The sequence below is a fragment of the Passer montanus genome, unplaced genomic scaffold (assembly GCF_014805655.1).
Source record: "Passer montanus isolate IOZ18808 unplaced genomic scaffold, ASM1480565v1 scaffold67, whole genome shotgun sequence".
Taxonomy (NCBI): domain Eukaryota; kingdom Metazoa; phylum Chordata; class Aves; order Passeriformes; family Passeridae; genus Passer; species Passer montanus.
The window spans coordinates 2,012,674-2,034,729 of NW_024371815.1; the positions used below are offsets into that span (position 1 = coordinate 2,012,674).

Consider the following 22,056-nt stretch of genomic DNA (forward strand, 5'->3'; position numbering starts at 1 on the left):
AGCCAAAGGAAAGCTGTCTGCAGCATATGCACAGCTCCAGCCCCCAGCACACGTCCTGTGAAGTCAATGGCATGCTGGAGTGGATGCCACAGAAGCAAACAGCCATTTGTTGAAATTCAAGTTTCAGATGTTAACATCTATTTGGGGTCATTTCCCTGCCTAAGAAAGAAATTCATTTCCTTCCTGCCAAATTATAATTGCAGCAGTGTCTAAAGTCTCGCACAAAGACCCAGAGACACATTCTACTAAACTTTATGGGAAAGATGGTCTGGCTCCAAAGAGATAAAAGTCAAAGGTGGCACAGACAGTTTTCTACGACAAGAGGGAAAAACCCTGTCTCGATTTGCACTATAGCAGTCTCAAGAATATGACTGTGGAATCAAAGTGCTTTCTTCTTTACCCTTAACTGAAGGACAAATTCACATAGTTCATCATGCCGAGCTAATGTATTTATGGTCCAGAGTTCTCCTCACTCCCAGACTTCAGGCTTACAGTGGAATCCAAGGTATGTAACGATGATATTAACATGATATACTTTACTGTAACCTGTGCTTCAGGCAGCTGTTAACGCCAGTCTAGCTTTCTGTGGTCTTCAGCCAAAGGAAAGCTGTCTGCAGCATATGCACAGCTCCAGCCCCCAGCACACGTCCTGTGAAGTCAATGGCATGCTGGAGTGGATGCCACAGAAGCAAACAGCCATTTGTTGAAACTCAAGTTTCAGATGTTAACATCTATTTGGGGTCATTTCCCTGCCTAAGAAAGAAATTCATTTCCTTCCTGCCAAATTATAATTGCGGCAGTGTCTAAAGTCTCGCACAAAGACCCAGAGACACATTCTACTAAACTTTATGGGAAAGATGGTCTGGCTCCAAAGAGATAAAAGTCAAAGGTGGCAAAAAGGTCAAAACACAGAAAGGAGAAACCAAGAACTTCAGTGGGAAGGGAAACAAAGAGAAGCACTGACCTCTTCACTCTGCTGAGCAGATCAAGAACAGAAGGATTTGAACTCAGGCTGCGGGCTCCTTGCCTAGTCTTCTATTGTATGCTGCTGCTTGTGACAGTCTTGGTCAGGAGGGACATGCCTTACTCTTTCAATATTGCCCCAAATAATCTTTTCAAGTTATTTTTGCTATGCAGACCCTTATATAGCCATAGTACACTAAGTAAGTTTTCAGATGACAAAAATTTGGGAAGAGCTGTTGAGTCCCTTGAAGGCAGAGAGGCCCTGCAGAGAGACCTCGAGAAATGGGAGGACTGGGAAATCACCAACCATATGAATGGAACAAGGAAAAGTTCTAGATTCTTCACCTGGGATGGGGCAGCTCTGGATATATAGACAGCCTGGGGAATGATATGCTGGAAAGCAGCACCACGGAAAGGGACCTGGGGGTCCTGGTCAAAAGGAAGTTGAACAAGCGTCAGCAGTTCCCTGGCAGCCAGGAAGGACATCCCTGTCCTGGGGACATGAGGCACAGCATTGTCAGCCAGGCAACGGAGGGAATTCTCCAGCTCTGCTCTGCACTGGGGTGGTCTCACTTAAAGTTCTGTGGACAGTTTTGGGTGCCACAATAAAAGGAAGACATTAAACTATTAGAGAATGTGCAAAGGAGAACAATAAAGACGGTGAAGGGCCTTCAGGGGAAGCTGTGTGAGGAGTGGCTGAGGGCCTGGAGTGGTCTGGTCAGCCTGGAGGAGACTGAGGGGAGACCTCACTGCAGTTACAGCTTCCTCAAGGAAGGGAAGAGGAAGGGCAGACACTGATCTCTTCTCTATGGTGACACTGACAGGACCCCAGGGAATGGCCTGAAGTTGTGTCAGAGGTTTAGGTTGGATATTAGAAAACAGTTCTTCACCCAGAGGGTAGTTGGGCACTGGAACAGCTCCCCAGGGAAATGGTCACAACATCAAACTTGACAGAGCTCAAGAAGCTTCTGGACAGCACTCTCAGGTACATGGTGTAACTCTTGGGGATAGTGCTGTGGAGGGCCAGGAGTTGGATTGGATGATCCTTGTGTGGGATCCTTTCAATTCAGAATATGCTAGAATTTTGCAATCCTAAATTTTCAGCTCCAGTTTATGCAAGTCATGTGTGGCTTTATTAAACAGAGATCATTATAATTTTTGTGAGTGCAAGTGCTTTCAGTGGCATTCAGGTCAACAATATCCTACTCCCTTAGTTTATGAACATGCTACACTTATGTACATGATGTGGATCAAAAATGTGCACAGTGAGCTTCTCTGCAGCATGTGTTAGTGGTTCTGCTCCTGAACCGTCATGGAAGGGAATCAATCAATCTTGTTGCTTGTCCTTGGACTCCTGCTCTCATTGATCTGCAAAAAAACAAGAACATGATCAATTTTGAAGTTTAAACATTCAGAAAGCTAAGTAGTGTGGAATGATTATTTGGTTTTATTTACATACAACATTTCTTCTATGACATCCTCAGAGGATGTTTATTTTTGTGCAGCAGTATGACATTGCTTAACTACATGTGCTCTTTTTCCCTTCTTAAAATACTTTTATACTGAACTGCTGTTGGTAAGCAGTTTTCATTTTCACATTATTAATTTTAATTTAGTAACATTAAATGATGTTTATCAGTACTTAAATGTACCTCAACTATGAAAATACCAGGTGAATATTATCAAAGGCTTCATTAACCTGATCACATATACTTACAGCTTCTCCCTGTACTCTTATTTATATGCATACTTTAGTGAAAATAATGGCAGCATCTACTGATTCTACTGTGGATTAGATTTTAATTATTACAGTTCATAGAACAACGACATCATTAAATTCATGCAATACACAACTGCTGTAGGATAACTTACCTCCTTTGCAAAATCTTCTACAAATCCAGTTCCCTATGAAGTGACTGGTTTTAATCACGCTGACAAAATACAGAACTATGTTCATAATTCAGGTGCTGAACACCAAGTACATCTTCAGTGTGGGGGTCTCAACAACTTTTTAGAGTGGAGGGCCTCAACCATGCTTGGAAAGAGGAGAAGCTGAGGCATGGGTGCAACTATCACATACATCTGAATTTCTTAATTACAGAGCCAGCTATTGAGGCTGCATTTGCATGTGCACAGTGACAGGCAGGCTTTGTGGACAAGTGAAGATAAGAAGTAGGTGCAAAGTTTGCAGCTGATCGATGTGGACAGCACAGACATGCTATTTATCTTCCCAAAGCTCCTTGGAAAGGGCTCAAGGCACCTTCAAGGGCATTTCATCTTATGAGAGAGAAAGTGAGCTCCTCTGTGGCTAAACTCCCTAGTGACCTACAAAGGATTAATCTAAGGGTGAAACAAGAAGAGCTAAAGTTGAGGAATTGATTTTTGGCTGAGAGGAGCACTCAAAAACAGTACAGATTTTGTAGTAGCTGGCAAAACTGATTTCTTGGATCTAGTGCTACACTGAGTTATGGAAAGGGTGTAGACAGGAAAAGATGACAGCAAGACCACAGAGCAAAAACAGTGTAGGAGCTGGCTGCATGTTAAGAGGAGATGGAAAAGAAGGCAGAAATTATATTAATGTAAATTTCTTTCCATAAAATCCACTTATTCTACAAATTCTTTCAATTATCCTACAATTTCCATTAATGGTATCTGTTCATTCCAGTAATAAATCCAACCCATAGTTTCTAGAACCCATTTAATAAGATTTTGTAACATTGCAATTTGATTACTTGCATGTCTGATTATTTCCATGTTTCTGCTGAAGTACTTGTCTGTGTGACATTCTGACCACTACATGCATCACAAAACGCACTTTGCAGTAAATGTGACAGTGGGGGTTTGCTTGCCAAAGCTTTTTAAAAACTGAAATGCAATTCCAAACCAGGACCTAACCTGCATGTGTACCATCATAAGACTACTTTAGCATCCTTCAAACTTGTTTGCAAAGAGCAAAATCAACCATTTGAGCATGCTAATCAAGGCAAATACTACCAGGCTTAATCCCTTTGAAAGCACGGGGACTGTTCATGGTCAGAAAAACTGTGCCTGTGAGTAAACACTTGCCTCTCTCAGCCCTTGAAAGCAATTGCAGGCAGTATTTTTCTTCGGGATGGACAGTGCTCTCTTTTTGGCAGTCCACAAGTATGAAATGACATATACTATAATTGTGAAAATGATACAGGACTGCCCCTAATAACAGTGTGCAGGCAGCAATGGGCTGGGTGGTGAGAGAGAAGCGCTTAGTCATCCTGCGAGAGGCAGGCAGGAAATGTCGAGATGAACTGTCGTAATTAGACACGTGTTATTAGTATTTATTAAAACACAACTAGTTACACTGGTTGTGCATATTCTGTAGGCAGACCTTGTGCAAACCCGAGTAATCTAGCCTTAGCTGTGCAATACAGAGCTTGTTTACAATAGAGAGTTGTGCTGACCTAACTACATTAGTACAGTTAAAGCTGTACATCTCCAGTTTAGGAGCTGTGTAAGAATAGCTTATTTTTCCCTAGAAGATGTACAACCAGTGTCAGTGTAAAACACCTTCATACCAGTATAAGCATTTAATAGTATAATTCATTTAACATTTTAAACAGTATAATTCAATAGGATGTAAAAATTCATGTAGCTGAGATAACATAATTAATTTGGTATATGATGTATGGAGAGAGAAGACTGTCTATTTCACAAATAAATGTCAATGGATGAATCTCACTCCTCTTGCATGTGAGAAGGAAAAGTGAAAATAACCGGTGTTTATGACAGAACCTTTTTGTCTGAGCAACTTGTGACCTGACCAGCATTTGCAAACTCAGGGAAATGCAGTGTATTGATTTGGTGGCTGCCTGTAAAAGTACTTGAATCAGTTTAAACTGATTCTTTGCATAGGAATGAAGAGGGGATCACTATGGCTAGATGGAGTGAAGCTGCTCATTTAAGAAAACAGTAAAAGATCACAGAGGAATAAATGTTTCTGGCAGCATAAATTTTACTATAATGTTCTGGTTTCTTATCTTAAAAATGGATGGGATTTTCCTTCCATTTTTTCTTCCATTTTTAGTCTTCCAGTCAGATAAAGTAATGCCTATATATGAATAAGAAAAGGCCTGTGCTGTTGCAAAAGCTGGCTAATACTCCCTGAGGATTTCTGTTTCCCACTGATCACTGAGGAGCACCATGGTGCTGGTGGACATATGGCAGAACCAGGCAGCTGAGAATGGGCTTCTGCTGGGCCCCTGTCTCTGGCCTGCTGTAAAACCTTTGGTAAACCACCTTCTCTCTCTGTGCCTCAGTCTTCTCCTCTACAAAATGAGGGAAAGTCAATTTGCAAAGCAATTTGAGAAGTAACAATGACAAGCTACTTCTCTATATTAGTTGGGTGGAATTCTTACTCACTTCTACACTTTATTTTCTTGTGCAAGAGCCACCATTGCAGACAGAAACTTCAGTTTTGCTTATTAGATAATTTACTAATTTTGGATCTAAATTTGAATTTAGATTTCAAGTAAAGATCAAAGTTTCAAATTATTGCATTTTTTTTCAGTTTCATGTTAAATAAAATGCAAATTTTAATACAGAATATTTCAATAAAATACATTTTGTTCCTAATTATCATTATGAGTACCAAAATGGAGACAATAAATCTGTTCAGCAATGCTACCTCTTTTTGAAGATGCCCCTCACTGTGTATTTATAGAGAATTGATCCAAACACTAACAGTAATTCCATTATGTTGAATCACTGAGTAACCTTGTTTCTGACACTATAAGCAGATATATCACAGAAAGTAGTGAACTGAATGCATCATGCACTGGGTGGCTGCTGAGAAAGATACACTGAAAGTTAGGAAAAAGAAAAAAGCACACAAATATGGGATCTAACAAAGATTCTAATTCTAAGCAAGAATTTGAAGCCCTTTGTTCCTTGCTGTATCTTACTAGCAAACTCACTACAATTGCATTGACAACAACAAAAAAGTTTTGATTTGCATAATTACCTGTAATATGGCACATCTTTTACATAAGCTCTAGAATATGGAAATAAAACTATTCATATGTCAAAATATTTTCAGTATGAGAAATTATATACAGTGATGGAATCATAGACTATTTTGTGTTGGAAGGGACCCTTAAAGCTCATCTAGTCCAACCCTCCTGCAATGAGCAGGGACATCTTACATTAGACCAGATTACCCAGAACCCCATCCAGCATCCACTGCCTCGCTGAGCAACCTGTTTCAGTGTTCCACCACCCGAATCATAACAAATTTCTCACTTACAGCTAGTCTGAATCTCCCCTCCTTTCATTTCAAACCAACAGGTCCATGGCTTTCTTCTGCTGAGGATCCCAAGCAGGATGCAGTACTCAGGGTGGAGTCTCACCAGAGTGGAGAGCACAGGGGCAGAATCAGCTCCCTTGACTTTTGTCACCCACACTGCTCTGGATGCAGACCAGGATACTTCCTAATCTCCAAGCACACACTGCCAGCTCATGTCCAAATTTTCATCCACCAGCACCCCCAAGTTCTTCTCCACAGGGTTTCTCTCAATCCATTCATCCCCCAGCCTGTAATGACACCAGGCAAAACAGATGCAGGACCTTGCACTTGACCATGCTGAACCTCATGAGATTGCCATGTGCCCACAGCTTGAGCTTGTCCAGATCCCACTTGCTTAATTGAAATTGTCTCTATGTTTTGGGTTTTTTTTACTGTTGTCCCTATTTTGTATATACTAGCTAAATTTATGCACATCAATCACACATTTTACATTTGAAATATTTCTTTTGGTTTTGTGTTGATACAGCACAGAAAATAATCTAAAACATACATTTTAACACATTCTTTGTCAAATTATTGAATTTATTTCATAATGGACCACTCCTTTACTTTTTTTTATTTTCTGTGGTTTTGGTAAGCACAAGAAATTCTCTTTATATGCCATCAAATCTATGCATTATAATAATACATTATTTTCTGCAATATAGAAACTTTGTTGGTGTGAAAATGGTTCGTTACACAATTCCTGGTAAATCTTTCCAATATTTAAAGTTATGATCCTGAACCCTGGTGACCCAGACCCCACTGGCTTTATCAATATGAAATTTTGTTGATCTGTTTGCCAGGATGCACATCATTATATATGCTAATAGTCTTTTGGGTATCATCCCAGCATCTTCTGGTCATTCCAAATCATGTTTGCAAGAGATGGGCTTGAAGCAATTCTCCAAATTCAATGACTTCTCAGTTCAATTAAATTCAGAGGCAGGCTCTGATGTACTCCCTTCTTTTACCAAGCTCTAATTCTGCCCAGATTTGTATGAAAATGGATTTGTAAACATGCATATATGGATGACAAGAGCAGTCTAGGAGCTAAACAGGTTTTCTTCCTGTCCTTTAGTTGTAAACTGTCTGTCTTTCTGGCTCTAACTGAGGAAACCACTTTAACCTGTGATTAAATCCCAGTGAAATCAAGACTTCAGCACACAGTTAAGTCTCAGCCTACACTTCAGTGCTTAAAGGGGCAGATTAATAACATGCATTCCTGAAGGAATATTTATCATGGTAAGCCATTATTTCCCTGTAATTGGAAAATACAGGCAATCCACCAAAAGAAATCTATGAGATCATGAGACACTTGAAAATATATTAAATAACACTGAGACCACTTAAATATTCGATTTTGTGAGGTCTGACGTAGTAAGTTTGGTAGCTCCGCCCTTTCCATACCCTGCAGGTGACTCCTGGTGTTATCTCAGTCCTCCACAACCCCCACTGCCTTATCATTCACTGTCAAGAATTCAGTTTATCTCTTGAAACATGCATGGAAATGATGTACACTTATACTGAGAAATGCAGAGATGTACCATTCACCACTCCTTGCTAAAAACCCCATGTAATTTATAGACAAGAATATATAGTAGCAGATGCATGTATATTTATGGATTTCTGCTTTCACTTTTATGCACCTCTGCAACAAACTTTGCAACACCAGTATTTCCTATTTTCTAGAGAAATGAGGACTTTGTGATATATTAACCAAGTAAATGTAGATTCATCTCTGTGCAGCACCTTATCTGACACCTTTCTGAGCTGCAAATTGGCTGCATCAATGTTATTCTGTGTTTTCTAGAAGTCCTTAACTAAGTTTTCAGCATGGTGAAGGTGGGAAACTATTAGAACACTCTACATATGCTATATCCTGTCAAAATATCACAGAGCTCATGTGGTCCTTCCACAGAGAGCTTCCAGGTATAGGGATTTACAGGGTGCATTCTGATCTGACAGAACCAAATGTACACCACATTGTTTAATGCAACCAAAATATTTTAACAATGCTTAATCTTCAGAAGCAGGTTTTCCAATGTCATATAAATGGGAATATTCTGTGGTGGCTTCTTGGTGTGAAGTGCCTTATATTGTAGGTATACAAATGTCTTTTTGATTATCTTATGACACAGAAAAGGGACTGAAAGTGAAAGAAACAACCCTAATGCAAGATGGAAGGAGCATCCACAGTTGTATGTGATAAAACTTTCATAAATTATGAAACTTATCTTTTTCATTGGCATTACATTAACTTCTCACCAAAACATTCAGCCACTGCAAACAGCAACTGATACTGTCTGCAATTATCACACACTACCATGGGTGTTGTTCCAGCCAAATACAGCCCACAAGACAATTCCTGTCATACCACCATTACTATCTTATGCAATCTTGGGCTGGAGAAAAAAGGAAATTACTAACTCAGGAGATGCAGGAATCTCAGCAAAAGTTGCTGCTCCCACATAAAGGAGGGATTTGCCATTGCTTTGCAAGAAGACACTGGCATATTTGCCCAGCAGCTCAAGGGTTAAAGAAGTGGAGGATGCAGGAGCATGAACCTTCATAAATCTTTACACCTTCTAAGGATGGGTTGCTGCTGCAGTAATATCACAAGACCCTGTCTGTGGAGAGTTCTGCCAGCGTTCCAGTGAGTGCAGAAATGTTTGGGTACAACCTCTCTGTTCAGCCTTGGGCAGTCTGAGAGCCTGGTAGGACCAGTGGACAGACAGAGCTTTTACCACACTGTCCACTGTGCCAGTGGTGACATACTCCTGACAGGTGGTAAACCATGTCAACCTCTACAGCTGCCGCAACGTTCCCATTGTGACTATATCTATGCATCTATTTATGGTGATGTTATATCTTGCGGATTTTAAATATAATATATTAAAACACAGTGAAGAGTAATCCAAATTCAGTTAAGCAAGTAACTGTAAAAGTCAAAATTAGGATACAGAGGACAATGTATTTCAACTTAAGTGGGAACAAGATTACTTGCTAGTTGAAAATAACGGGCACCTTCAGTGCCTTATGTGTATGCAAATGATATGTGTGCCAAAGGAGTATAATCTCAGCTGGCATTACAAAATCTACCACAGAGAAAAACAAGAGCAGTGCACTGGAGAATCTAATCATTATGAAATTAGAAGAAAAATCTCCCTAAATCCACATCACAAGCAAAGAAGAATGTTGATTTAACATATAGCTGCATAAACTCAAAACCTGCCTGCCCCCAGTGAGACATGACTCAGGTGAACACCTGAAATGGGGTGGTAAGCAATTAAAATGTTCTCTGTATTTATAGTTTTAAAAAAAATTACCAGATCATGGGAGCTTGTTATCATCTGTATCATAGCTGTACATAATTCTGTACTAAGCAGAATAGTTAGTGCAAACAATCACACACCAAATTCGAGACCAATCACAGAAAAAATGTAAGCACTTACCATTGCCTTTGGATGAGACCAGCAACAGCAGGGAAACCAGGCAGTTACTAAATTTCAGCTGAGCTATTGCTAGGATTTTCTTTGTAAAACAAATGAGGAGGTACTTTTAATGTACATTTGAAGTACTTTCTACCACTACCTCACAGAACAGTTTTCAAAACTCCCTTGTCACAAATAATGACAAGCAGTGACTGTCTAGAAAAGTCAGTTAACGAGTTTGCTGAAAAGAAATTGCAGCTGAATACCTCACTTTCACTGCTATATTAGAAAAGAAATTGCAGCTGAATGCCTCACTTTTACTGATACATAAGCAGTTGGTGGTGAATCTATGAAACAAGGAACATGGACTATAGTATATATATGGATAATTTCATTCACAGAAGGAAAACTGCACAAACATACAGAAAATGTATCAAATATCTTAAGGAGTTGAATCCAACCTACACAAATTTACTCCCTCATTTAAAATTGGGTGACTGTAAGCAGAGAAACTGCTGTCTTTACTTTTCCAAATGTGCTTGTCTTGAAAATAAGAGGACAAAAAACATGTTTCAGTTTTAAGAGCCTATTTCTGCTCATTGGTCTTCCTGCCAGTTTTGTAATAGGTCCATTCTGCATGGTGTCCAAAATCCAAGAGAGCTATTCAGGTCACCTAATATCCATGGAAGAGCTTAAAATTTACTAGAGTCTCCATATTGGACTTCAAATTTTTTTATATAGACCCCACCCTCCCAGATGCTTAAAAGTATCCCAAACTGAACTCTTTAAGTTGTAACTGAGAAAGTAATGCCTAAGCTCATCCCCAGAGAGGCCATTCCCACACCTAACATCCAAGAGTGCTCTGAATTTAGCCCAAATTCCATTTAGTACTCCCAGCTGACATTAGCACTCTTATCCTATGTGTGGAGTGAGCTCTTCCAGAAGACTGCTCTAACCAGTAGTGTAGAGAATACCTTGGGATGAGGTTCACAACTCCCTCCTTTCAACTCTCAGCAAGTCACTCATGAGATAGAGACAGCATTCACAATTTGCACTGCAAAACTGGGTAAACTGCATACATACAAATGGAAACAGAGTTTGAATTCCAGGACTTTTAGACTTGTAATTTCAAAGGAGGATCTTCCAACAAGAAGATCCAGCAACAAGATAAAGGCAGTTTGGGTCTGGTTTTATATTTTTGTAGGTTCTGTCTTTCCTCTCTGAACAATAACCTAGCTGCAAGAAGAGGGATGGAGAGTAGCCTGTATCCTTGGGCATGCTACCATTTGCTCATTCCTTGGGAAAAACAGAATTAGTGAGTGAGCTCACTCAAGACTGAAAGGGTCCCAGACCTAGACCTAGAAAAGACATTTCTGTCGTCCAGGATAACTTCTGAAATCAACAGGTACCTTTGCACAGGACTACACAGTACTTAACTGTTAGCACAGCCGGCCAACAACAGCTGCCTAGCATCATCAGGAGGCAGCACAAGCCAAGAGCCATCCCTGATAGCAAACCTGGATGGAGCCACACTGGCTTCAAGGAGTGGGAAGAAAGAGCAGTCATGTGGATGTGAGAGTGGGAGCCTCTCATGGCTCCTACTTGTAAAAATGTCTTGGTGTCAAAAGTTTGTTCTGGCAAAGCCAAACCTGCTGACTCTTCAGATGATTTTCAAAAATGTTTTGCACTGATGAGCTCTAAGCAGTGCTCTGTTCAGCATGTGGGAGTGCTGGATCAGCTGGCAGACGTAGGCAGTCAGAGCAGAGGAGCTGGTGCCTCACACAGGTGCCCTGAATTCCTTTTTACAGGGCCTTATAGTTTTTCATTGACTGTGGAAGAAATGTTGTCATAATATTTTTTACCACAGCAATACTTCAATTCCAAATACAGAAATCACTTTTATGCACAACAGTGAAGCATGGAATTTTCATCTGCTTTCTTAAGGATATGATTGCCTTCCTGGAAAAGTTCAAAGTCAAATACTGTTCATTCTACAGAAGAACATGCATCTGTGAAAGTATGCTCCCAGGAATAAAAATCTATAAAATCAAAACATTGCAATAAGCCAGAAAGTGATGCCTTTGGCTATCAATTCTTATTCAATGCCTTGAATATTGACATTTACATTTAGGAGGAAAATATTTATTCTGAGAAATAAACTATTCTCTTATTTAATGTTACTGCATTCATTTTATCCCTTTAAAAAATAATGTTCAAACGATCCATCTTGTAGGATTATACTCCCATTTGTGATCTGTACTTGTGGCCCACTCCTGCCCCCTAATATTCTCCTCTGCTATACCACCCTGCATAGCTTGATTAGCTTGGTCTTTAGTGCCTCCCCACTACTTAAAGTGAACACAGTATGACCTGCAGTCAGCCTCAGAGAAAAAAAAAAACAAAAAAAAAACCAAAACAACCCCAAACTTTCTTAGGGGAAATGACCCCTACAAATGAATGCTCTACACCTGGAAAAGCTGGCTGGGTTTAGGCATTTAAATGTTCATTTATTTCATGACCTCTTCAACTGCCAAAATGTGTGGGGGTGTTTTAACACCAAGACAGCAATTTTTGTTCAGCCAGTTACAGCTATGCCTGCTTGTTTGTTTCTTCACAGTTGATATTGAAATAGTATCAAACTCAAAAGGCAACCCTATTTTAACAAAAAAAAAAATTCTAATGGAACCAGAAAGCAAGTAGTTTTCATCTCAAACTCTATTGAGATAGCTCTATTGAGAGAAAACACCTTTTTAGCATAAACACATAAACCAGCCTTGGAAAGTAGGTAGTTTTCTTCCCATTAACAAGTTCCAATGAGTAACTCTTTAAATGAGCATCTAATCTAATTCAGTTAGAATTACAAGCCAAAATATCACGAAATATACTTTTGAGAGCATATCAGTCTAGTTGGAAAATACTGAAATATTAGCTACTTCTTGACAGAAAAATACCCTCTCCTTCTCGCGTGCTGCTCAAATGGTTTCTATTTCAGGCTGACAGCCCTGTAGTCAATCACACCAGCTAGAAATCTCTTCCTAGAGCAGCTTTGGAAATGCAGATACCAGAGCTCTGCATGTACTGCCAATTTTTTTCCCCCTTAATATCAAAATAGTAGTATATTTGGTTGAGATTCAATACCAATTTTTAAGTGCTGCTTTTTTCAAACTTGACTTTTTCCCCTATTGTAGATGAACTCATTGTAATGGCTACTGTTGTTAATCAGCCACTCTTAACAGTCCTTTGATATCTACAGAGTGAATTATTTCAGCACTTCCCAGCCCATCAGTTCTATCAGAAAGCAGCAATGGCCATTTTGCTTTTTGCTCCCACACAGATAAAAAGTTCACACAAATAAAAATATCAACATTTTTATTATTAGGAACAACACTAATAATCTTATTACAGTCTGTAAGTCATGTATACAGATTCCTTCACTTTCAAGTCTCAGTTTTTTGTTTGTTTTTTAAGCATCTGAAAACATACAACCTTTTTGCTTTGCAGTTTTTTACTACAGGAGCTTTCAAACCCAGTCTGAGGGGTTTTTTTGGTTTGTTTTTTAAGCATCTGAAAACATACAACCTTTTTGCTTTGCAGTTTTTTACTACAGGATCAGATAAGAAAACTTTTTGATAAGTCAAAACATAATGTCAAAGTGCCAGGAAAATAACCCATTAATACACAAATGAATCCTTTTCTATTACCAGGGACTGCAATAGAATATATTGCTAAGAAAATGCTAAGGAAAAGAATAATACCTTCAGTGCAGTTGCTTTAAGAACTCAATAAAATTTCGAGTGTTTCTTTCACCTTTCATTTTTTATAGATCATTAATAAAGATGGTAGTACATTCATTCCAAAATCTGTGGCCAGATCGTTAGCTATGAGAATGCATTCAACTCTGTTTTCAGCACTTCCACTGACTGAGAATAGGGTCAATATCTGGAGAAAATGGTGGTGGAATTAATGTAGAAAAATATTGTATCTCTGATGAGCAGACAAGGATTGGATGCTGATGCTGCAGGCTACTTAAGGATGTTTAATTGTATTCATGAACTATTTGTAACACAGTGAGCTGCCAAAACCTCAGACATTTCCAACATGGTAATTCTGGAATGGCTGTAGTATATAGGAAAAAACAGATGTCATAATGTGTTTCATCTAGTTTAAAACTTAACATGTAATTAACTTAATAGCTTGACAATAGCTGATGTAGCAACAAATACAACGCAATTAAATTCATACCTCATTATGACATAAAATTCTTCTACATATGCATTACAAAAAACAATGAGATTTTGAGACACTGGTATATTTAATGGTGACTAATTGTCCTTAAAATGCAATTGCATGTAATACTTGCTTTGTATTTCATCACTTGTGAAAATGGTTTTATTTTTGTAACACTGTACTTCCTGTAGTTCTTTCATTACGCCACAAGTGAAAGCTATTCCCTGGTGTATGGTTTCGGATGCTGTATCTAGGTACTTGGACCTCTACATTCATTATGTAATGTTTTCATTTTTCTAATCTTTTTGTATTGCTTGGCTGTTTGTCCAAACTGCTGCAGACAATTATCATGGTTCTTTATAATTTTCTCTGAGTACTTCAAGTGGTCAGTTTTAGGCACACAGCACCATGTTGAGACAGAGTCCTGTTCATGTATTACTTTGAGCTGTCCAAGGGTTTCTCAAGGTATTATTAGAGTTTCTCAATTGTTAGTACTGCAGAATGAAAAAGGATAAGAGTAACACTGAAGCCAAATAATTTTTAAAAAGTAGAGTCCTAAAGAAATACCAACACCAAGCCCAGAGACTTGTTACAGAACGGCAATGCCTGACCTGCAGTTTCTGTGACAGTTTCCTACATGCAGTTTCTGTTCAAAGAAAACAAAAATACATTTTGAGGTTATAGTGATCAAGTTGGATTAAACAGAAAATAAATTTACTTTGAATTACGTAATTGATTTTTCAAGTGACTCAGATCTTCCAACACTACTGTGTTCCTATTAAAGATATTGAAACCTCTTTGAGAGGAGTCTGAAAGGAAAAGGGTTGAACTGTGGCCTAATGAAAGCCCCACTAAAATTTAATGTCACATTCCATTCACTGCAGTAGATGAGGTCCTTGATGCTGACAACAGAGTGGTCCTCTGATTCTGTGGGTATGTACAGCTTGGTTTTTGGTACAGCACAGGGATATTATTAGGAAAGAGGGATCAGTAAAAAGGAATCTGAAACCTGATCTAGTGCTGAGGAATGCCTTTTGAATGTGTCATTTGAACCGAGTTATTACTTCTGGGAGGTGTGAATGTCTTTGCTAAAAACTTGAAATGGATCCTGAAAAGAAGGAAAAAAGTTAGGCAAGCCTTTGTGGAATTAAGAAAACTAGTTTCAAAGAGATAACTATAATTTTGAATCTGTGCATCAAGATTTCAAATAAAACTCACCATGAGTCTGTTGGATATTCCCTGTTTCAGTTTACATTAACATCCATCCATTTACTAGATTTTAAAAACACATTATGACTTTATGTATATATTTAGATCCTGCACATTTAGATGATCTTTTAAGTTCTTGGAATACATATATTCCCTCACAAATTGTACTGTAGCTCTGTTTCTAAAATGCTGAATGGGCAGATTGTTTTTATCAAGCATTTCATATGAACGGTTTATGAACTGTGAACAAGAGAATTGTCTACTGATTGGTTATCATGACTTTCAAAGCTAACTGATACTTAATCCCTGCTCAGGGAAAATCAGGGGATTTTTATTGCACCTACAAGGGAATTTTAGGGAATATTATAAACTGACTGATTTTAAGGAAGTAAGAGGAATGGCTGACAATAAAATGCTTACAAGCTGTGGCTATGTAATACTAAACTGCTGTGCAATTTCTCCTTCAGTAGGTTACTTAAAGGAAAAAATAATGTATTATGAAATGGACACATTTTTAGAAATTTATTGGAGACCCTTTCAGCAGGGATCACAATGAAAAGGGAAATGGTCTACTTGCTGAGGCTGACAGCTAAAGGCACAAGTCCATCAGTCACTCAGTCGTGGTTTAGCATTCTTTTCAACACAGATCATTTAGCCTTCATTTTCCAAACAAGTGCTGTCACCTACAATGCACACCCACATAGTTGTTCTCAGGGTGCAGGTTGTCACACAGAGGCAATAAACAGGGTTCCCACAGAAAACTCCCATCTTTGATAGCACTTCAGAAAGGAAAAACCACTGATTGCAGCTCACATCTCTATCCCTACAGCTTTTTGGAGGAAAAGTTCATTAGCTGCTTTGCATGCCAAGGGACCAGCTGTCCTTCAGCACATGGAGCTACTCTGATTGACCAGGAGGACAAGTGGGAAATAAGCCCACAGCAGCGCCAGCATGGCATATGGTCATGTACCAGCTGTTTCTGAAATGCTTGCCAAATGGAGATCAGAACTGGGTTGGTTGTTAGGAAAATAAAAACCAACAAAAACCAACAAACAAAAAAGTTCCACTGTCGGGATTCCTGAGATCTGACCACAAAACCAGAACTGTCAATTTGAAATGTCATACAGCAACTATGGGAATATTCAGAATAATCTGTCATTGGCCTCCATGCTCTGGCTTGCTCCATTAGGAGAACACCAATGTTCTGAGCATCTGTTCCTTCTACAAACCTTCAGAGAAAAAAAAAATGTTTAAAAAGGGTGAAACAGAGTGGATTTGTATTGATGATATACATTACTAATACATGGAGGATATGTGCAGAGGACTGTATGGAGATTGATTTAAATTGGTGCCAATTGTTACTACAGACAAATCTTATGTGCCTCATATTTTAGTACATCTTATTCTACCTTGAAAAGGGGAATTCAAATTCTGAGCTCCTGAACAAAAGGAGATTTGATAGTGATTGGTGCGAGTTGTGTTAGTGGTGGTGAAATGCTTCTGATAAACCCGGGGAATGACTCAGCAGAAAACAGTCAGCAGGATTTTTCCCCCAAAGCTTTTCAGTTTCAGCTTTTCATAACAAGAAAATAACTTGAACAGTAATTAAATAGTTCAGAGAACAATTCTGTCCTTTCATCACACAGTTTAAAGCACTACTTTCTCTTTAGATTTCTCCCAAAATACTCCTGCAAGGTTTGGAGAAAGTAACTGATTAACTGCACGTTCATACAACATCAATGAGTGCCTCAGTGACATTTAAGAGAATGCTGGTAGTTCATGTAGCTACACAATCTTGCATACTTAACTTTTGGCTAGCCTAAGTCAGATTTATGACAAAATTAGGCGCTAAGGATGTTCAAAATTGGCAAACCCTAGCTAAAACAAAAATAAGAATAATGTTGCTCTGTATCAGGAAATGAATATATAGGCTGGGAGGCAATGTTTGCATGCATGCTTCTTATGAGATGTATTTTTTATACACAGACTTAACTTGTTGAAAGGCCTAAATGGGACCACATCCGGTACTGGGGGATCATGTTTTCAAAGGCAATCTTGGTTCCATTGACTGAAGATGTTGTGCACAAAAGAAGCAGTGTGAGCCAACATGGATGACATACTGCATTTTGGAACTCTAGGAGCCACACGTTGAGCAGTGAACAAAAGGAAGAAAACCTCAGGATTACACACACAGAAGACTTACTCTGACATCTTACATAATATTGACTTTCCTTAGGCCCATACGTGTTCATGTATTTGAGAAATGTGGGGTGGTAGTGTTCACCTGAAAAGGGCATCATTATTTTCCTAATTAAGAAGCTTAACGAGTACTTTGGTGTGTCTTGTCATATTTTCAGCCTTACAGTGGCCCATTTTCACCCATCTACTATGCTAAAAATGTTGCCCTTTCATTACTCCACCATTGTGTAAACAGTTGTGATTAAACTGGCATTTAATCAATTGGAACAAAATCCCCGCGGCTCCCGAGGACCTCACCTACTAAACCCGACTTTCAATGGCAACAATCTCCTAACAGACTACTTCCCTTCCAGACGGGCTTTCATTGCGCAGTAAAATAAACTTTTATTTGTTAACCTCGCTCTCGGAGTCGTTCAGGATTTCAAAAGGCCCTCACATGACAAACACCGCTACGCTCCATCATTATTCCCCGCTCCCTCCCTCGCATTCCTGCGCCGGCCCTGCCCGGCTGTTCCCCTCCCGGCGGCGCGGCGCTCCTGAGGGGCGCGGGTGCTTCCGCCCGCCGGCTCTCCCGCCTCAGCGGCGGCCCCGCGGGCCCGCCCGGGGACTGCCGAGCGCCGGGCCCGCCGCTTCCCTCCTCAGGCGGGCAGCGCGGCGCTCTCCGGGCGGGCGGGAGGCTGTACAACCAGGGCAAAGGACACTTCCCCTGCTCCCCCCGCCCTTCCTGCGCCGCGGCCCCGGCATGAGGGCGGCTCGCCGGCGCCCGGGCCCTGCGGACGACAGAGATAGGGACAGGGATGAGTGCGGGGCAGAGCAAGCGCACCGGTCCCGTCATCCCCCGCCTCCCGCCCATGGGCGCGATGGTCGCTAGCCCCTTCCCACCCGCGCGGCGCAGCCCCACGGCTCTGCGATCGGGGAGCCGGGCCGCCCTCTGGGCGGAGGGATACGGGGCGGAGCCGGCGGCGCGGTCCGCCGGGGCGCTGAGTCCCGTTGCCGGGTGACGGAGCGGCCGGCCCGGCCCCCTCCCTCCCTCCTTCCCTCCCCGTGGCGCTGGAACCGCCGCCGCCGCCGGTTTACGTAACGCCTCCCGGGGCAGGTCCCGGCTCCGTCCCGCCCGCCTCACTCGGGGACGGCAGCAGCGGGACGGAGTCCGCTGCCTCCTCCGGCTGCCAGAGGCCCCAGGGCCCCGCTCTGCGCCACCACGGCAGGTAAATGCCCGCCGCGGGCCCGGGGAGCAGAGGGAGGGGCAGGGCTGAAGGGGGAGAGGGAGAGTGGCAGCCGCCCTGCCCGTGGAACGGGAGGACGGAGCCGGGAGGCGGCGGCGGGCGCCCTTCCCCTCCCCCGCTTCCTTCCCACCGCTGCGATGGGACAGGCGGGCTGGACCCCCGGGAGCGCCGGGCCGGCGGCTCGGGGCCCGGCCGGGAAGGCCCGCGCATCCCTGCCCGCTCCGCTAACAGCCCGGGAAGAGGAGGAGTTGCGGGGCCGGGCCTGCTCCCGCCGGGAGGACGGCTTCCCGGGACGGCGCGTCCCGCTCTCGGGTTGCGCCTGGCGCAGCGCGGCGGGAGCGTGCCGGGGGGCGCGGGAGGAAGGGGCCGGGGAGGGGGTGACAGGAGCGCCGGGGGCCGGGGGCCCGGCCGGGGTGCCCCGGTCAGAGCGCTGCCCGGGAGGGGAGCTCAGCCCTCCCTGGCTGCCGCCGGCCCCGCGCTCTTCCATCCCGGCGGGACCCGGCGCCAGGTGAGCGGCTTGTGCCGCGGCCGGGAGGAAGGCGCCAGCCTGGAGCGGGAGCTGCGGCTCGGTGCCCTCGGGCTGGTTCACGCCCGGGAGCAGAGGAGGAGAAGGAGGGAGGGAAAGGCGGCACCCAGAACCCACCCGCCGCGGGTGCCGGCCCGCGCCGGTGTCATCTGGCGCCAGCAGACGGCAAAGCGGAGGATGCGGCGGTTCGGATCGGAGTAGGGAGATCCCTATCCGGGCAGCGCCTCGCCTGCCCCGCCTGACCCCGAGGCTGAGGTGACGGCGTTGTAGCGCTGGCGGCCCCGGCTGGCGCTCACGCCGTGACCTTTCATCCTGTGCGGGCGTTCAGAGGGCAGCGGCCGGGGAGGGGGAGCTGGGGACGGGCCGGGGCCGATGGAAAGCGCCCCGGCTGAGCCGCGGCGTTACAGCGCTGCCCCGGGGGCCGATCTGGCGGGGCTCTTTCCCCTCTTCTTTTTTTTTTTTTTTTTTTTTTTCCCCCTTCCAGCAGCATTGTCCTTTAGGGCCTATTGAAGGCAAAAGGCGGATAGGAGGGCTAGGGCTGCTGCTGTTTGAGGAGGCGGAGCTGGGCTGATGGGAGACTGACGGGAGCCGCATCCTATGGGCGCCGGGAGCCGGGCGCCGCTGGGGCGGGACCGCCGGCCGCGGCCTCTCGCGGGCGATGGGCGGGGTGGGGGACAAGGTTTGGCGAAGGTTACAGCTGAATGCAGAAGTGACACAAACTGACACTTCGCTCCGGCAAACTCGTTTCCATCCTCTCCTCGTGTCGTCTCGATTAAAAGTATACACGCATTGAATCGTGTTATGAAACTTTGAGAAGAGCGAAAGTGCGGTGCTTTTTTTTTCCTGTCTTGTCTTTGTTTTAATTACTCATTGCAGTACCTGATACTGATCTGAAGGGTGAAAATAGTACGATTTGCTTGTCTTTCCTTTCAAATAAAACGCATTCCTGTATTCTGATGTTTTCTGTGTATAAGTGATTCGGTCTGTAATTTATAAGCTTGCGATCAGAGGCCTCTGTGATATGTGTTGTTGCATTTCTTCATTCACACCCTTTAAAATGTTTACAGTTTCTCTTGTACACAGTATATTTCTTCTGTGTTCTTGGAATGAAGTGGGAATTGCCAATTGACTTTGTCAAAAGTGAACTCGTGATGATTCAGTAGATAATTGTGTAAAACAAAGTACTTCACCGCAGTGCTTAAACCCTAGGTATTGCGAACTCCTCACAATCCATGTTAGTCTGTAACTGACGTTTTTCTTTATTATTTAAGACAAAAATATGCCTTACAAAAGTAAATGACATGGAACTTGATTGTTACTTGACATGTAACTGTACAGATTTTATTTTGTACTAATCCTCCATCTGCTGTTTCTTGTTAGTATGGATATGCTAAAATGGTAGTGTACAATCATTCTCTTCTAGTCAATAAAGAATATCACTAGGTATCCAAATCTTCTCTTTTCATCCTTGAGATATAAGAGGGGATGTAAGTGACTTGAATTAAATTAATAGTATGTTATATATTCCTAATGTTATTTATTTTCAAAGACTTGACAATTATAGGGGAAATCCTGAGACAGGCCATTAAAAGCCTCAGCAGTGTATATCCCCACCGTGTTCTGCTTGACATTGATATTAACACGTGTACAGTGACAGAATTGTATGTTTGGGGCACCATTGGGATTAAGACCCTTGGAGTCCACAGATTCTCTTAAATTTGGGTTGGGTATATGACCCTCCATGTTTTCTGCTCATGAGCAGTGGAAATGGAAGGAAAGAAAGGGTCAAAGAGATCTATATGTGACTCAGGAAGAAAAAATGGAGACCTTGAACTTCTTTTACCTTATTATGCCTGTTTCATAGGCATATTTCAGCATTCTCCACTGCTTTTGTTGTTGCTGCTATTTGTTATTCTTCCAAGTAAGAGAAATTCCATAGGGGTAAAATGATGTCAGCATTTTCCTTTGCTCATTTGCTGTGCATTCTAGCCTGAATAGGGTCAGAGGAAGATCTAGATACTATTCAAAACTTCATTATTTGTCCTTCTTGAGCATCTTGTTTCTAGGCAAACAGGGGGAATAAAGCAGCCAAGGGGTTGCACAGGTGAATTTCCTTGAAAGATTTTACTAGGTTTTAGCCATAGTTGTAGAGTCAGAATAGACACTTTATATACTTAGCTGGAATCCTAGCAAAATCATGTCTCAGTTTGCTGCTTCTTTAAGCAATAGCTAATAACTGAAAGTAACAATTTAGTACTATAGTAGGATAGGCAGCAATATCTGGTAAAGCAGAACGTGGTGAAGGCAGTAAGACTTAGAATTTCAGTAGAGTTGGAGAGGTAGCAGGAAATATTCCCATTATCTGTATTGCTAATAGAGCTTGGAATACAAATGATCTTGTGGAAGCTATTTAATACATTCTGTTTGTGTTAATTTGGAGTTTTTAGGATATTCTTCTGTCTCATGCAACAGAGATTGGAATCCTTCATTTTTGTCCACAAAAAGTGACAGGCTGGTTGGAAAATTTGTAAATGGGATTGCAGAAATTAGTTGTGTTGTCCATCCCCATAATCCAGCCCCAAGAATTTTTTCCAACTAAAGTCGATCATATGATACAAAAGAAAAAATTTCAAATGAGTATTTGTGTGCTTAGTTACATTTCAATACACAGACAAAAGGAAAATTGTCTGATTGGAAGGAAAATTATGGTTTTTTTGTTAATTTGGATACACTTTACCAGATTTTTCTAGACAGAAGTACCATATAACTGCAGGACTGTCAAAATGTTTTAGTAGAAAAAGATCTAGATGGGCTAGTTATAATATTTTTACTAAAAAGCATCTTGCTTTACTTTCCTGAAAGTTGGTCGTGTACATTTTAATGGATGTTCAGAGATTGAAAGTGTATTTTATTGGCCCACAGAGGTGGTTGGGGGTGGAGGGAAGGGTTGAGTAG

General features: G+C 42.0%; 2 protein-coding genes across 10 annotated transcripts in view; one reads left to right on the forward strand and one right to left on the reverse strand.

The window, feature by feature from the left end:
- Positions 1 to 17,708: 17,708 nt before the first annotated feature.
- On the reverse strand, positions 17,709 to 21,501 carry LOC120511590 (predicted GPI-anchored protein 58). Its single transcript, XM_039728887.1, has 2 exons — positions 18,232 to 21,501; positions 17,709 to 18,119 (listed from the first exon to the last, which is right to left on the reverse strand). Exon 1 carries the CDS (start codon positions 19,060 to 19,062, stop codon positions 18,469 to 18,471), a length of 594 nt encoding a protein of 197 aa, XP_039584821.1. The 5' UTR covers positions 19,063 to 21,501; the 3' UTR covers positions 17,709 to 18,119; positions 18,232 to 18,468.
- KIAA0232 (KIAA0232 ortholog) overlaps positions 18,432 to 22,056 on the forward strand; it is a 65,299-nt gene continuing 61,674 nt past the window's right edge. For 6 of the 9 annotated variants that reach the window (XM_039728875.1, XM_039728886.1, XM_039728872.1 and 3 more), the window contains exon 1: positions 18,453 to 18,557. The gene's annotated coding sequence lies outside the window, so the exon portion shown is untranslated. Of the gene's footprint in view, positions 18,558 to 22,056 lie in introns of all 9 variants that reach the window. The other 3 variants (XM_039728878.1, XM_039728879.1, XM_039728884.1) reach the window with 3 other exon arrangements.